Raw genomic sequence first — 14,329 nt, forward strand, 5'->3', positions numbered from 1 at the left:
CACACCTTATGCTAACACCGTGTTCGAGTCCTTGATGTATTTAATACGACTTGTGGTTTTAGTATTGGATTATAAACCCATTTGTCAGTACAACGAGGACTGTCCGCCCAACAAACTTTGCGACAGACTGAACAGGATCTGTATCAACCCGTGCTTCGAAGATTCTTGTGGTGATAACGCCGAATGTATTCCGAAAAATCACGGAACCGACTGTAGATGCTTGCCCGGCTACGAGGGTAACCCCTTCGTGGATTGTAGCAGAGTACAGGGTTGTAGACATGATGGAGAATGTCCCAGCAGTCAGGCCTGTATCAACGCCCAATGTATATCTCCATGTAAATGCGGAATAAATGCTATTTGTGATGTTATCCAGCATAAAGCGCACTGCAAATGCCCGCCTGGTTATCAGGGTAATGCCGCGGTAGCTTGTCAAGCACCCACGAATCCTTGCGACCCCAATCCTTGCGGTACCAACGCTCTTTGCGAGTTAGACAACGGTAATCCCATATGCTTCTGTCCGAAAGGACTAACAGGAAATCCATTCAAAAATTGCAGTAAGTATTTAGTTCAGCCATCATTGTACGATGGGTACCTAACGCTATTCTGTTTCCCCAGTTCCGGAAGGTGACGAATGTTCACCAAACCCATGCGGACCTAACTCAGGATGTCGGGTCGTTGGAGGCAATGCCATTTGCTTCTGTCTTCCAGAGTACGAGGGAACACCGCCAAAAATACCTTGCAATTTACCATCGAACCCTTGCGATCCATCGCCGTGCGGTCCAAACACTCAATGCGCCATCTTATCCAACGGTTTCGCCAAATGTACCTGTTTACCCGGTTACCTCGAGAGTCCCAACACCATCCGAGGCTGTCTCGAGAGTAAGAACCCATGCGAACCAAGCCCCTGCGGCCAGGGAGCTTTATGCGACCCCCACGGGGAACCCGTATGCTACTGTCCACATGGTACCATCGGAAATCCGTTCAAGAGCTGCTCGGCTTCCGTGGAGAAGACCCTCTGTAGTCCCGGACCTTGTGGCGTCAACGCCGACTGCTACGTGTCCAACAACGAAGAGCAGTGCTTCTGCCGAGACGGTTTCGTCGGGAACCCCTACGTCGGCTGCAGAATCGAATCGCCAAGTCCTTGCGTTCCTAATCCCTGCGGCCCCGGGGCTCAATGCGTCATCACTCCCGATGGTAACTCAATGTGTCGGTGCCCGGACGGCATAGGCGGCGACCCGACCGGAGCAATCGGTTGCTTCGGCTACGAATGCGTTGTAGACGAGAACTGCGGTGATCACCAGGCATGTATATCGTACCGATGCAGAGATCCCTGTCCGGGAGCTTGCGGAATAAACGCCGACTGTCGCGTCCAGAAACACCATCCCGTCTGCTCCTGCCAGGCCGGGCTCACCGGGAACCCCATCACCAGGTGTTTCAAGATGCCGGAACCCCTTCCGCCCAGCAATCCGTGCTCGCCCAACCCTTGCGGACTTAACACCCTGTGCCAGATCATGTCAGGAAGGGCGGTCTGTTCCTGCTTACCCGATTTCCACGGCGATCCGCAAACTGGCTGTAGACCCGAATGTGTCCTCAACTCGGACTGTCCCATCAACAAGGCCTGTCTGGATAGTCACTGTAGGGACCCTTGCGCCTTGCAAGGTCACTTGTGCGGTATCAACGCCGCCTGTCAAGTGCGAGATCACACCGCCACCTGTATCTGTAACGCGGGCTTCATCGGAGACCCGTTCCTGCAATGTATCCAGACACCGGTAGTGACCATACCAACTTACCCGAATGTTACCGAGCAGCCTTGTCTCCCATCTCCATGCGGAAACATGGAATGCAGCCTGTACGGTACTCAAATAGCCGTGTGTGACCCTTGCTTGGGACCGGAAGCCGCTTTCAATCCGCAATGTCGACCCGAGTGTCTCATAAGCGCCGACTGTCCATTCGACAAGGCCTGCATCCGGTTCAACTGCATAGATCCCTGTCCAGGTTCGTGCGGTATCAACGCTGTGTGCTCGGTTGTGTCTCACACACCAATCTGTTCCTGTCCACCCGGCTTAATCGGCGACCCCTTCCAACAATGTATCATTCCAGAAAGTAAGTAATTGTAATTGTAATCCATAGGGTATTATAGAGATCTAGATGGTACTATGATCCCTATTCAAATAATTTGTTTGGTTAGTTTAAATTTCTATCAAATTGAAATAAAAAATCTAATTTTAATTTATTAAACAAATTTATTAAATAAAAATCAATAAAAATGCAAGACAGATGTTATATATAGAATCATTATATAATATAGCAGATAACGTAAATAAACTACTGTAAATGTATATAAAGCTGGCTTGGTAGCGCAGTGGTAAAGGCTACAGGATCGTCCACCTACTACTGCGATAATTGCGGGTTCGAATCCTGCTGGGGCATGGTCGTAAATTTATGTTTGCAATTGTTTAATATTTGCGATTGTCCTAGGCAAGAGTGCAAAATTCGACAAGGAAAATGCTCTCATTCACGCCAGTAACCAGGCTGGGTAAGACCGGATGTCTTCTGAGATTATTGTTAAGTTGGTCACTCACCAGTCGGTTTTTTCGGGCTTTTTGCCGAGGACCGTGGTTCTTAGCCCACACAACTGTAGGTCCAGTCCAGATAAACCCCTAGTTGGTAAAAGGAAATTAAATATATATATATATATATATATATATATATATATATATATATATTTCTTTAAATAAATGGACCTCTTAAAAATTGATGCTACTTTAGTAAACATCCTTTAAAGGATAATATTTTTTGGTACTCTCTTTATTAACTTTGTTCCAAAACATTTTCTGTTTATAGTCTAACCAATATTTTTGCAACCAGTTAGACGATAACTAGGTTAAAAATAACGCTAATTTTCTGAAAATAAGTCAATGTATATGTACAAATGCATTATTTATATATATACAAGGTAAAAATAATGCTAAATCACTCACCAAACGCGAAAGCAAGCAATAACTTCTTGTAAAAAAAAAACGAGCTCATTCTTTGTGTTTTATACATACATTTACACAACCGTTTTTGGATCGAAGATTCATTACAATTAACTAATATAGTTTTGCCACAAAAAGGTCGAAAAACACGAAACGTACTTTTCTCTATGTCAGGCATATAGAAAAATGGCTCCCAAACCAAATAAACAACAAATACAAGTACCTTCGCGGTTCTTAACATATGGATTCAAACAAACGAATAAAGTGAACCAAAAGGGCGATTATAGTGCCGTCTGGTTATTGGAAGTTGAAAAACACATCTCCAAAGTTGCTTATCAACTAAACCATTTTTATTTTTATTCAGGACCAGTCGAACAGGAAACCTGCGAGAACGTAAGATGCGGAGCCAACGCAGACTGCTTGGAAAACAAGAACGGATTAGCATGCGTCTGCAGGAAGGGATACTTCGGCAACCCGTGGTTAGCCTGCAGACCTGAGTGCGTAGTAAACCCAGACTGTCCTCTCAATAAAGCTTGCATCAATGAGAAGTGTCAAAACCCTTGCACCGGAGTGTGTGGTGTCGGGGCTCAATGCGAGGTCATCAATCATATCCCGGTCTGTTCGTGTCCACCCAGATTCACTGGAGATCCGTTCGTTGCCTGTTCGGAGGTCAGGGTTCCTATACCAATCGCGCCGCATCATCCACCAGAGAATCCATGCGATCCATCGCCGTGCGGTCCCTTCAGCAGGTGCCTGGTCTCCCATCAAGGCTACGCCACCTGTTCGTGCCTACCCAGCTATCAAGGAGTACCGCCAGCTTGTAAACCAGAATGTATCGTCACATCGGACTGCCCCCCAGTCAAGTCCTGCATAAACCAGAGATGCAGCGACCCCTGTCCGGGAACCTGCGGCGTCGGAGCCCGGTGCACCGTCATCAACCACAACCCCATCTGCAGTTGCCCGCCAGGTCAAATCGGAGATCCCTTCGTCAACTGTCGCAGCCCTGCTGTGTCCGAAGAACCGAAAACGCCATCCACCACTCCGGAACCTCGCAGTCCCTGCAGCCCGTCTCCCTGCGGCCCCAACTCGATCTGTCAAGTCAAAGAAGGACGACCTGTATGCTCCTGCATTGCCAATTACGTCGGCAGTCCGCCATATTGCAGGCCAGAATGCGTCATCAGCCAGGAATGTCCCTTACACCAAACGTGCATCAACGAGAAGTGCGTGGACGCTTGTGCAGGAAACTGCGGTGCCAACGCCAAGTGCGACGTGGTCAATCACACTCCGTTCTGTAGTTGTCTCTCCGGATACGAGGGTGACGCCTTCGTCGGCTGCACCAGGATACAGAAACCAAAAGATCTCTGCAACCCGTCTCCTTGCGGTGAAAACGCCCAATGCACAGTCAGTAACGGAGCAGCGAAGTGCGCTTGCATCCCACCATATATCGGGAATCCATACTCAGGCGGGTGCAGACCAGAATGTACCACCAACTCAGAATGCCCCTCAAACTTTGCTTGTCTATCGCTGCACTGCAGAGATCCTTGTCAGGGCCTTTGCGGAATCAACGCGGAATGTACCGTATTTAACCACGTCCCTGTATGTACCTGCCTCAAGGGAATGATAGGAGATCCCCAGAAATCATGCAGGACACCACCAATAAAAGACAGTAAGTAGAATGCGTGTTTTAATCAAACTAAATACGACAATATTGTTTTTAAAACAGTAAATTCGTATATTCCAAATCCATGCATGTTTACATGAAAACAAAATCTCTAAAATTCTAAATTCATTCATTCTCGGTAAATAATAATTTGAGGTCAGTCTAAAGCGAACTTGCACTATTCCAGCACCAAAACCGTGCGAACCATCACCCTGCGGTCCGAACAGTGTATGCCGCGAAAGAAACGATCAGGCCATCTGCTCTTGCCAAGTCGGTTACTTCGGAGCTCCGCCCCGATGCCGACCAGAATGTCTCGTCAGTTCGGAATGCGCGTCCGATAAAACCTGCATCAATCAAAAATGTCAGGATCCATGTCCCGGAACCTGCGGAATCAACGCCAGATGCCAGGTCCACAACCACAATCCGATATGTAGTTGTCCGCCGAAGTTCATCGGAGATCCCTTCGTCCAGTGCAAAGAAGGTAACCATTTTCGATGATATTTTTATCAATACTTATTCTTAAATGCGAATCATCATTCGCTTTGCAGAACCAAAGGCACCTGCAAGAAGCCCGTGCTTGCCATCGCCCTGTGGAGCTAACGCCGAGTGTCAGACCGTATCCAACAGACCTGTGTGCCACTGTCTTCCGGGAATGTTCGGAGCGCCACCCAACTGCCGTCCGGAATGTACCATCGACCAAGACTGTCCTCTCAACTTGGCCTGTTCGAACCAGAAATGCCGAGATCCTTGCGTTGGTTCCTGCGGCTTCAACGCCGAGTGCACCGCCATCAATCACAGACCAGTATGCAGCTGTCTGGCCAACTTCGAAGGCGATCCCTTCTCTGGATGCAACCCAATACCAGGTAGGATGCATGCTTTATATTTCATTTTGTAGTGTGAATGGATATTTGCAGTATAAAGAAATCATAAGAAACAGTTTTATATTCATATTCTCAATTAAAAAATTATAAACGTCTTTAAAACGTTCCAAGAATTGTTTAAATAAATAATCGATAATCTACAAATATAGAGTGAATGTGGAATATTATGTATATAGAGAAAATATTGTATATATTTTTCGGCAAAAATTTTCTATAGCCTTTCCAATAAAACAGCCAATATACGTCAACAAAAATGATAGCGTCAGAGTATCGCAATGCTGAGGCATCAAATTTCAGTTTTGGTTTATTTCAACTGTAACATAATAAAATACTAATTGAAATAAAATATAATTTATTTTTTATTATAATATATATAATGAATATATTACCGAAGGACTTAAATTACAGTTAAAGTAAAGAACAGTATCGGCCAGTACCAATACAAATCGAAATTTATAGTGATGCTAATTAGTAAAATGAGAAGGGAAAATCAGGAAGGAAAGGCAATATATCCGACGTCGCCTATGACCTACATTGGCTATATTATTGGAGAGTTTATATAAAGAACCATAAAATATTTGTTCATGCATTTTAAAAATACTCTTATATTTTTTCTGACTTTTCAAATTTCAAATATTTTCAAGCAGCATGCTTTCCTTTCTGCTCTGTATATATTATTTTCTTTTATCTTTCGAACATAGTGTGTAAATATATATCATTTCCACTGTAGTCTTCGAGGAACCGCGAAACCCATGTAACCCATCCCCGTGTGGTTCCAATGCCCTTTGTCGCGAACAAAACGGCGCCGGCTCATGCACGTGCTTGACCGGCTACTTCGGCGATCCCTATTCCGGTTGTCGCCCGGAATGTCTGACTAGTTCAGAATGCGCCCACGACAAGGCCTGTCTCAACATGAAATGCATCGATCCTTGTCCCGGAACCTGTGGCGTCAACGCCGAATGTTCCGTCATCAATCACAATCCGCAATGTTACTGTATACCCGGTTATACCGGCAATGCCCTACGTTATTGTAGAAAGATCGAAGCCAGTAAGATAAACGATAAACTAAAAAAAACAAACCACGTCAAAAAATCAATTTTTTTAGTTGTTGTCGAAACCCCTAAAGGAAACCCCTGCGTACCCTCTCCCTGCGGCCCTTACAGCACCTGCCGCGTTCAAGGAGAACGCCCGGTATGTGCTTGCAGTCCTGGTTATTACGGAGCCCCACCCATGTGTAAACCCGAGTGCGTGGTGAACTCGGAATGTACTTTAGATCGCTCATGTCAAAACCAAAAATGTATCGATCCCTGTCCAGGGACGTGCGGCATAAACGCACTCTGTAGGGTGGTAAATCACAACCCCATCTGTAGTTGTCCGCCGTCTTTCGAAGGCGACCCATTCATTCGATGCACCCCAGAAATAAGTAAGACAATAAAACTAGCAACACTCATAACAATAGGCTTCTACAAGTTTAACAACAAACCGGCTCGCATATGAATAAGAAGGAAAACTAACTTTTTATCTAATCTAGTCTGATACTAAGTTTATAATGCCTGCCGTATATTCAACCTAAAACAGCTAAAAATTTAATAGCAATAATTTTTGAGATCGTTATTTTGAAAGATGATTGAAATAAAAATGCAACACTACTTTTTCGTCACTCTATATTTTGCAGCATAATTCATAAAATTACGATGCAGTGCTCATATCACATTTCCTGTAAAAGTCAGAATAAACCAGTTTGACACTATATTATTTTATTTCATTTGAAATGTTGAAATAAAAGAAACAGATAGATTATAATATCTGTCATATATTCAAAGACTTCTGGAATGGCTGGAAATGTTCCTACAGTTTTCCTTGAGAACAATGAGCTTAATTTTGCAGCATAATTTATAAAATTACGATAACCAAGTTCTTATAAGAAAGTCTGAGAAAGTATTTCGAATATTATACCCCGAATGATTACATTTCGTAAATTATCAAGATATATTTTAATACTTTGTAGATTCGTTCGTTACAGATAAATCAAGAACAATAATTCTTCTCATAAATATCCACTAATATTCGACAATATTTGTTCCTAATGCTTTTGTTTCAATTCCGGTAGTTAGGTCACTTGAAAACCATTTAAAAATCATTATTTTGGTAGTTGTGGCATATTAATAGCATTAATGGTGTCATTATTATATCAGTAAGTTTTATTTTACTTTAAAAGCCCGGCAGCATAATTCAGAAAAATAGGATTGCCAAGTCTTCATGAGAAAAATTAAGAAAGTATTTCTAGTATTTTTTCCGTCGCATTCAAGTGATTCCATTTTAAAATACATTTTAAACTTTTATACATATTCCTTTTACTTTTTTCTATTCATTTTATTTTGCTGCCCAAATATTATTTTCTATTATTTTTTGTGTTGAGCTATGATCATATTAAACTGAATCGGACAACATAAGCATTTATTTAAAATATGTAATTGATATTATTTGAAATAGATAAAAATTAGTTGTTTTCCTTGTTTCAAGTCATATACGAATACGGCGAAATAATCCCTAACGGCACTAAACCACCACAAAACCTAACCCCTCCCATCTAACAGATGGGTAATTATAAGAATTAAGTGAATTTAAAACCAATAATTATCTAATCCATAATCCGTTAACCCCTGAAGTTATATTTTACAATTGGTCGATTTTTAGAACGCCCTGTAATCGTCGAGAATAGAAACCCTTGCTTGCCCTCTCCCTGTGGAGCTTTCTCTGAATGTAGAGTTGTCGGAGAGCGACCAGTGTGTTCATGTTTACCCAATTACTTTGGTCAACCGCCAAACTGTAGACCCGAATGTGTCACAAATTCAGAATGTCCTTCGAACAAAGCTTGCGTCAACCAAAGATGCCGCGACCCATGTCCGGGCTCCTGCGGTGCTAACGCTCAATGTAATGTGGTAAATCACTCTCCGGTCTGCTATTGCTTCGATGGTTTCACCGGAGATCCATTCTCCGGATGTCAGAAAAGTAAGAAGGTCGTTACAAATGAAGGAACTCGTCTTTTAATTGGGAAAAATTTTAGTTGTTATGGTGGAAGAACCTCGGCGCCCCTGTAATCCATCGCCTTGCGGCGCCAATGCGGATTGCAGAGAACAGAACGGAGCAGGATCGTGCACCTGCATCACAGGATATTTCGGAGATCCCTATAATGGATGTAGACCTGAATGCGTTCAAAATTCTGACTGTCCCAGAGATAAATCCTGCGTAAATAATAAGTGTCGGAATCCCTGTCCTGGTACTTGTGGTATCAACGCGGAATGTTTCGTCAGTAATCACGTTCCTAACTGTAACTGTTTGCCTGGATATACCGGAAACCCTACGTTGTCTTGTCATCGTATACCTCGTAAGATATTCTGCTTGAAATTAAAAACGTAAAGATAAATTAATCCCTGTTTACCATAGCTGTTGTCGAGGAACCGAAAACGCCCGTCAAGCCATGTATACCATCACCATGCGGTCCGTTTAGTCAATGTCGGGAGATCAATCAGAACGCGGTTTGCTCGTGCTTGCCGAACTATATCGGTGTACCTCCGATGTGTAAACCGGAATGTGTTGTCAGCTCCGAATGTACCCAAGATAGAGCTTGCATCAACCAAAAATGTAAAGATCCCTGTCCTGGATCCTGCGGTCTGAATGCTAGATGCACCGTCGTCAATCACAACCCCATTTGCAGTTGTTCGCCTGGTTTAACCGGCGATCCATTCGTCAGATGCATCGAGGAGATCAGTAAGATGATATCGCGAGGTGATTCCGACCTTGCTAAACCTTTCCCCATTTTAGAACGCCCCGTAATCGAAGAACCGACCGGAAATCCCTGTGTTCCCTCTCCTTGCGGACTAAATTCGCAATGCAGAGTTGTGGGATCGCAAGCGGTGTGCTCCTGCCTGCCTAATTATGTGGGTAGAGCTCCGAATTGTCGTCCTGAATGTACGATTAACCAGGAATGTCCGGGAAATTTGGCTTGCATCAATGAAAGATGCAAAGATCCTTGTCCCGGTACTTGCGGGTTTAACGCCCTCTGTACCGTCACGCGACACTCGCCGATATGTCAATGCCAACCCGGTTTTACCGGCGATCCGTTCAACGGATGCTCCCAGATACCGATAGCGATCCCACCGGAGATCCGAGAGCCTTGCAATCCCTCACCCTGCGGCGCGAACGCCATCTGCAAGGAGAGGAATGGCGCGGGATCCTGTTCCTGCTTGCCAGAGTATTTCGGAGATCCTTACACGGCCTGCAAGCCCGAATGTGTCACCAGTTCCGACTGCTCCAGGGACAAGGCTTGCTTCAACAACAAATGCAGAGACCCTTGTCCCGGTATATGCGGCGTCAACGCCGAATGTCGCGTGTTCAACCACGTGCCCTCTTGTTTCTGCCTGGAGGGCTACACGGGAAATCCTTCGACGTCTTGTCACGTCATCCAAGCAAGTACGTCTAGACCCCGTCAAATCTAACTTCCCCGGTTTTACTAACGTTCTATATATCCAGTAGTTATCGAAGAAGAACCCGAACCATGCAAACCATCACCCTGCGGACCCTACAGTAACTGTAGAGTGGTAAATCGTCACGCGGTTTGCTCGTGTCTAACCAATTATATCGGATCTCCGCCGATGTGTAAGCCTGAATGTATGACAAGCGCGGAATGCTCCCTAGACAAGACCTGTATCAACAGCAAGTGTCAGGATCCCTGTCCCGGAACCTGCGGCGTTAACGCTAAATGCCAAACAATCAATCACAATCCGATCTGTAGTTGTGCCGCTGGTTATACAGGCGACCCTTTCGTTAGATGCGTCCAAGAACAAAGTAAGTCCCAGCGGAGTCATGATAAATCACCCTCTACAACAATTTGTACCCAAAACAGGAAAACCCGAACCCCTACCACCCGCGAACCCTTGCGTGCCGACCCCCTGCGGTCCCAACTCTCAATGCAGGGTCATCGGAAATACGCCTGCTTGCTCTTGCGTCCAAAACTATATAGGCCGACCACCGAACTGTCGCCCCGAATGTACGATAAACGCGGAATGTCCCGCCAACTTGGCCTGTCAGCAGGAAAGATGCGTCGATCCCTGTCCGGGTTCGTGCGGTACCAACACCGAATGTATGGTGATATCACACAGACCCGTTTGCAGCTGTAGACCTGGTCATACCGGTGATCCATTCTCCGGCTGTATTGTCATAGTTGGTATGAGCTCATTCAACAACAAGAATTACTATTTTAAGTATTCCTTGGTCACTCGATTGTCATTAAAGCATGATATTGTTCGAGTTAGAACAAAAAGTTGGCCGAAATATATTTAAAATAGTATTTCATGTCGCGTTACCAAGCCCTATAAGCTGACACCAATCTTTTAGCTCCACCACCGCAACCGGAAATACAAAACCCTTGTAACCCGTCGCCATGTGGTGCAAACGCAGAATGTAGAGAAAGAAACAACGCGGGTTCTTGCGTGTGTCTGCCCGATTATTTCGGAGACCCCTATACGGGTTGTAGGCCTGAATGCGTGACCAACAGCGATTGCACAAAAGACAAAGCCTGCGTCAACAATAAATGCAAAGACCCTTGCCCCGGTATTTGTGGTATAAACGCCGAATGTATAGTGACGAATCACGCGCCATCTTGCTCGTGTCTGCCGGGATATACAGGCAATCCCTTGAGCTCCTGCAGACTTCCACCACCGCCACCAAGTAAGCACAAAACATCGTTAATTCTAAGCCTAAGTAGAACCCAAAGCAATATAAGAACATGGCTAGTAAAGTTTTAAACAAAAAGCTTAATTAAGGGGGTACTGTAGTCTAGAAGCAAAAAAAAACAATATTTTAACTAGATATTGATTAAAGTTTAAAGTCCAAAAAGTTACAGGCTGATCATAAAAAAATGGGACACTAATATGAAACCAAAGAAGTTAAATTCTTCTTCACACACATACAGAGTTTTAACCTTTATCTTTTGACATTTCCTTTTTTTAATCTAGTAATAATCCAAATTTTGTCATAGTGATTACTGAAGAAACTAGCTGGATTAATTAATTAACTATCTTCTCTCTTCGACTTCTACTTTTTCAAGAGCTCTCATAGCGATCTCTCGTTGGAGCCCTATTATTGGTTCCTAATTCACTTTGCACCTTGGTTGCTCACAGATGACGATTTCTACAACACTTTCCTACGAATTAATGAAACACTTAAATGAACAAAGGTAATCTTTCATATGGGTTTTTCTATATGGACCTCTCGACCCTGAGGTTAGAGACTGACGTGAAAGACTGGAAAAGTGGAAGAGGATCAGAACACTTAATTCGAACTATATAAGGTGGCATGTATGTCACGTCTATTCTCAAAGTATACCGCATTTAGCTTCTCTTCTAGTCAGTGGCCAATAATAAACATTTTCCCATATACCTATAAATAAGCCTGAGGCCAGGTAGCGGTCACAAATTATTATCAAATACTGATCGTTAATTTTCCGGAGAGGCCAATATACCGTCATAAAGATATAAAAATGTAGATATTATAACAGCGGTATTTTTGAAAATGATATATTTTACATATCACATCAACAGCGTCGATTATAGTAATTTTGAGAAAAAAACGCAAACCAAATTGTAAACATCAAGTACGAAACAATAAATTCTTAAAAGATTAAGCTTCGAAAATATGATTAAAAATGTTATTTTCAAATTTCTAGACTGGCCTCTTAATGAACCCCCTTAATAAGTTTGACATAAAAAATGACCAAGCTATATTATCATATAAGACTTTGCGATATTAATTCTTAGGCTGTGAATTATATGCAATACTCTGCCATCTCCCATATGTGTAATAAATCAAATTGTGTTCAGTTCTCGAAGAACCTAAAATTGACCCATGTGTCCCGTCACCTTGCGGCCCGAATAGCAATTGTAAAAATGTAAATAACCACGCCGTTTGCTCTTGCCTGCCTCAATATATCGGTTCACCGCCATCGTGTAGACCCGAGTGCATGGTTAGCTCGGAATGTCCCCAAAATCGGGCTTGCATCAACCAGAAATGCCAGGACCCTTGCCCCGGGTCTTGTGGCATCAACGCCCGATGCCAAGTGGTCAATCACAATCCCATCTGCAGTTGTCCGGAGAATTATGTCGGAGATTCATTCGTGCGATGCGTTTTACAAGAAAGTAAGGCCAGTTTACCGTCGTCTGAACCCCACGAACCTCATTCTGTGTATTTTAGAACAACCAACGGTTGAACCCAGTGGAGATCCCTGCGTCCCTAGTCCTTGCGGACCTAATTCTCAATGTAGAGTAGTGGGTACCCAAGCTGCTTGCTCTTGCTTGCCTAATTATATCGGAAGGGCACCAAACTGTCGCCCTGAGTGTACCATAAACTCAGAATGTCCAGGAAACCTCGCGTGTCAAAACGAAAAATGTAAAGATCCTTGCCCGGGTTCTTGCGGCGTGTTCACCACATGCATTGTAATAAAACACCGTCCAGTTTGCCAATGCTTGTCAGGATATACCGGAGATCCATTCAACGGATGCTCTATCATACCTTGTAAGATTATCACGTTACTTTCAACTAACCCCTTACTCTGTACTATTCTATACTACTATCTCTACCATACCTTTTAGTACCTACCGTCACCGAAAGACCTCTTAACCCATGCAACCCTTCACCCTGCGGCGCCAACGCTATATGTAAAGAACGAAACAACGCAGGATCTTGTTCCTGCTTACCGGAATACTTTGGCGATCCCTACACAGGATGTAGACCAGAGTGTGTCACGAACAGTGACTGCAGTCGAAGCAAAGCCTGCGTCAATAATAAATGCGTCGACCCTTGCCCGGGTACTTGTGGCTTGAACTCCGAGTGTAGCGTAATAAACCACTCGCCATCATGCATGTGTATACCAGGATATACCGGAGATCCCACCCGAGCATGCAACCTTATTCAAGCGAGTAAGAACCCCCTAGATAGAATACTAACGTAGCCCTAACCCCGTAGTACCCTACCTGATACTCAACCCACTCTATCTCTCTAAAGTTGTAGAGGAACCCCAAAGAGACCCCTGTCAACCGTCACCCTGCGGACCTCACAGCGCATGTAGAAACATAAATGGCCACGGTGCTTGCTCGTGCAATGTCGGATACGTCGGTATCCCCCCGATGTGTCGACCGGAATGCGTGGTCAGCTCGGAATGCTCTCGGGATAAAGCCTGCGTATCGCAGAAATGCGTCGATCCCTGTCCGGGCACCTGCGGCTCGAATGCCGAGTGCCGGGTCGTCAATCACAACCCCATTTGCAGCTGCATTTCTGGATACACGGGCGATCCCTTCACCAAATGCTCTAAGATCGAACGTATGTCTCTCTATCTCTGTATCTATGTACTATCTGTCTCTCTACCTATCTCTTCTAGTACCTTCACCGCCTCGTACGCCAGAAAACCCTTGCGTGCCATCACCCTGCGGACCCAACTCTCAATGTAGAGTCATCGCCGATCAGCCTGCATGCTCTTGCTTACAAAATTTCATCGGACGCCCGCCAAACTGTCGACCTGAGTGTGTCAGTGATGCCGAGTGCTCGAATCATTTATCATGCAAGAATGAGAAGTGTAAAGATCCCTGTCCGGGACTCTGCGGTCTCAACGCCCAGTGTACAGTCGTCAATCATAAACCCGTGTGCTCCTGCTTCCCCGGTTATACCGGGGATCCAGTCAGCTCGTGTAATTTACCACCACCACCACCTTGTAAGATAGACCTGGAGACCTCTGTAGTCACCTTTTCGATTCTAAT

At 44.5% G+C, this 14,329-nt stretch overlaps 1 protein-coding gene across 11 annotated transcripts in view; it reads left to right on the top strand.

The window, feature by feature from the left end:
* The window catches only part of dpy (fibrillin-like protein dumpy), a 254,407-nt gene that overhangs the window by 185,477 nt on the left and 54,601 nt on the right, over positions 1–14,329 (top strand). For 9 of the 11 annotated variants that reach the window (XM_076409337.1, XM_076409339.1, XM_076409340.1 and 6 more), the window contains 19 exons: positions 63–554; positions 616–2,103; positions 3,343–4,644; positions 4,826–5,119; positions 5,187–5,501; positions 6,250–6,567; positions 6,625–6,942; positions 8,217–8,531; positions 8,587–8,907; positions 8,967–9,290; positions 9,345–9,992; positions 10,053–10,367; positions 10,426–10,746; positions 10,917–11,249; positions 12,401–12,715; positions 12,771–13,091; positions 13,169–13,495; positions 13,581–13,895; positions 13,954–14,283. In XM_076409337.1, coding sequence (XP_076265452.1) covers positions 63–554; positions 616–2,103; positions 3,343–4,644; positions 4,826–5,119; positions 5,187–5,501; positions 6,250–6,567; positions 6,625–6,942; positions 8,217–8,531; positions 8,587–8,907; positions 8,967–9,290; positions 9,345–9,992; positions 10,053–10,367; positions 10,426–10,746; positions 10,917–11,249; positions 12,401–12,715; positions 12,771–13,091; positions 13,169–13,495; positions 13,581–13,895; positions 13,954–14,283 — 8,712 coding nt within the window. The remainder of the gene's footprint in view (positions 1–62; positions 555–615; positions 2,104–3,342; positions 4,645–4,825; positions 5,120–5,186; positions 5,502–6,249; positions 6,568–6,624; positions 6,943–8,216; positions 8,532–8,586; positions 8,908–8,966; positions 9,291–9,344; positions 9,993–10,052; positions 10,368–10,425; positions 10,747–10,916; positions 11,250–12,400; positions 12,716–12,770; positions 13,092–13,168; positions 13,496–13,580; positions 13,896–13,953; positions 14,284–14,329) is intronic. The other 2 variants (XM_076409338.1, XM_076409343.1) reach the window with 2 other exon arrangements.

This window comes from Rhynchophorus ferrugineus, unplaced genomic scaffold (assembly GCF_030347505.1).
Source record: "Rhynchophorus ferrugineus isolate W39M unplaced genomic scaffold, kcgeb_rfMv2 rfM7, whole genome shotgun sequence".
NCBI lineage: Eukaryota > Metazoa > Arthropoda > Insecta > Coleoptera > Curculionidae > Rhynchophorus > Rhynchophorus ferrugineus.